Source organism: Lactuca sativa, chromosome 5, assembly GCF_002870075.4.
Source record: "Lactuca sativa cultivar Salinas chromosome 5, Lsat_Salinas_v11, whole genome shotgun sequence".
Lineage (NCBI taxonomy): Eukaryota > Viridiplantae > Streptophyta > Magnoliopsida > Asterales > Asteraceae > Lactuca > Lactuca sativa.
Window position 1 is genome coordinate 309,981,426 of NC_056627.2, and position 2,430 is coordinate 309,983,855.

Genomic DNA, 2,430 nt, shown 5'->3' on the forward strand with positions numbered 1-2,430 from the left:
CAATTTCCCATTAATATATACTGCATTTATTTGATTAACTTTTATTTAAATTAAATCTTTTTTTATTATATATGCTTACAATATTTACTTTAGTGCCACTATTTTATGAGTCTTTTTCAATCCAAAGACTACGTCTTTGCTTCCTACAAATTCCACCTACTATGTGTAAGTTTTATAATCACATACGCATATTGGTTATGGGAAAATATATAGATTGTATCCAAATCGTCTTGTTTGATAATGTATGGTTTGTTGTACACTGGTTAGGAATTTATGATTAAATAACAATATACGACTACGGCATGTTCAGTAAAACTAGCTGACAGTGGATAACGAGTAGCTTGTAGCTTGTAACGTTTTATTAAACGCTACATAAAATAGTATTTGTGAGCATTTTATTTAAAGTAAACACTAGAAGATTGTAGTGTCAAACAACGATTTCTGTTCAAAACGGAGCATTTTGTCAAACGATATGTGCCGAACACGCCCTAAGTGGTTTTGTAACAAGACATATTCACAAAATTAATATCCGAAATTCGAAAGAAGTGAAAATAATCTATGTTTTTCGAGTATATCAAGATAATCAACTTGTGTGTGTTAGACTACGTATATTATATGTATATTATATTATCATGTTGTATTTCCTAGTGTAGCGCAGTTTCTATTGCATAGCCCATCATGTAATCGTCCATTTTGATACTTGTATTGTATTTATACTGTATGGAATGAAAGTCAAAGGCATGGGAAAATAATTGTCTTACATGGTATCAGTAGACTAGGTCTCCAAAAATCCTAGCTCGTCGTCATCATCTTCTCTTTGCTGCTCTTTTTTTTCTTCTTTCTTTTCCTGATGGGCACTGATGATCCCACACCTTCTGAAAAACTTTCCCCTTCAATCAACATTAAGCATGTTGTTCCTTTGCTCTTGGACCACGATCAAATGAATTTTGACCTCTGGCAAGAATTATTTGAATCTGATTGTATTGGGTTTGGTCTCGATCAACATTTGCAGTCTCCAAACGACAAAGCAGCAGCTTCTTCTGATTGGGCTCCCCATGACTCCATCGTGAAGTCATGGATCTACAGTACTTTATCATCAAATGGTTCTAAAGAAAAAGACGATTGCGTATGGTTTATGGAATACTCTGGAAACTCTCACAGGCACATCAATTAGACACGGAACTTCGCAACATAGCCATGGGGGATTCCTCAGTTTCCACTTACTGTGTTCATATCAAGAAAATCATAGATCAACTTGAGAACTTTGGAGCCCGGTTTAGTGATCGAAATTTGATGTCTCATCTTCTCAGTGTATTGTCCTCCAAGTTCTCATACATTGCCATCACCATTTTCCACACTGAACCTTTTCCTTCCTTCATGAAATCCCGTTCTATGCTAGCTGTGGAGGAACAAGAACTCATGCATGATCAAACTAAGAACCATGTTTCCCCTCACACTGATCATTCTTCCTCCCCACAGGTTTTGGCAACTGATGGTACGTTCCAACAGTCATCTCGTAGGGCTAATTCTTTGTGTGGCAACAGTCGAGGTAGTCGGAATCAAGGCAGAGGAAGTCGCTTTAGTGGTGGTCGGTCTGACAGTGGACAGTAGGCTTACCGGTCCCCTGCACACTCACCTGGTTGGGTTATGGGTGACACCATCTCACTGCAGCTGCTGCGATGTCCCAACATCCTTCTTGTGGCCTACTGCCCAACCCAAGTACATCGGTCTAGCATGCATCTGCCAGACCCAACAATGCAGCAAATTAGCCTCGTTATTTTTTTGGTTCACCCACTACCACAACTCCAGCCCAATAGGCTTTCGTCATTCCTTCAGCAGCCCAAAACCAACAATTTGGGTCTGATCAGCCCACTACTTTCCCCTAAATGTTCAATGCAATGTCTTTTTCGGATTTAGGCAACGTAGGATGGTATATGGATACCGGGGCCACCTGACATCTCCATTCCAATGCAATTATTCTCTCTTCTATTTTTGGTAATAACAAGTTTCCTAATTCTATTTGTAGTTGTAATTAATCGAGTATATGAAACTAGATCAGAGTATATGATGAATTATGAACACAAGATGTAAATATGATTTGTATGGCTCGATTACGCTTTGACAAGATACATAGAGAAAATAGAGAGTACAAGTCGAAGACTCCAATAACTATTGTAACTCTAGTACCTATCCCATATTTATAGGGATAACAAAAGCGTAAAAAAATTTAAGTGACTAAACATTACAGTTTCAACACTAACACCACCCTTATAATAAACAAAAAAACTTGCTTCGACATTAATACAGACTCAGATAGACTTCCACACCTCACAACAATATTCGACCTCAACATTCTCCATTTTTATGAGAAGTGTCGAATCTAAGTCATCAGCATATGAGTTGCTTGATGTATCACCCTTCGAATTTCAG

General features: G+C 37.8%; 1 protein-coding gene across 1 annotated transcript; it reads left to right on the top strand.

Moving 5' to 3' along the window:
• Positions 1-1,197: 1,197 nt before the first annotated feature.
• Positions 1,198-1,611, top strand: LOC111890737 (uncharacterized). Its single transcript, XM_023886824.1, has one exon. It carries the CDS (start codon positions 1,198-1,200, stop codon positions 1,609-1,611), a length of 414 nt encoding a protein of 137 aa, XP_023742592.1.
• Positions 1,612-2,430: the final 819 nt, after the last annotated feature.

What these genes read in the sequence shown, in the direction of transcription:
- LOC111890737 (XM_023886824.1), top strand. Translation starts at nt 1,198, where the DNA reads ATGGGGGATTCCTCAGTTTCCACTTACTGTGTTCATATCAAGAAAATC.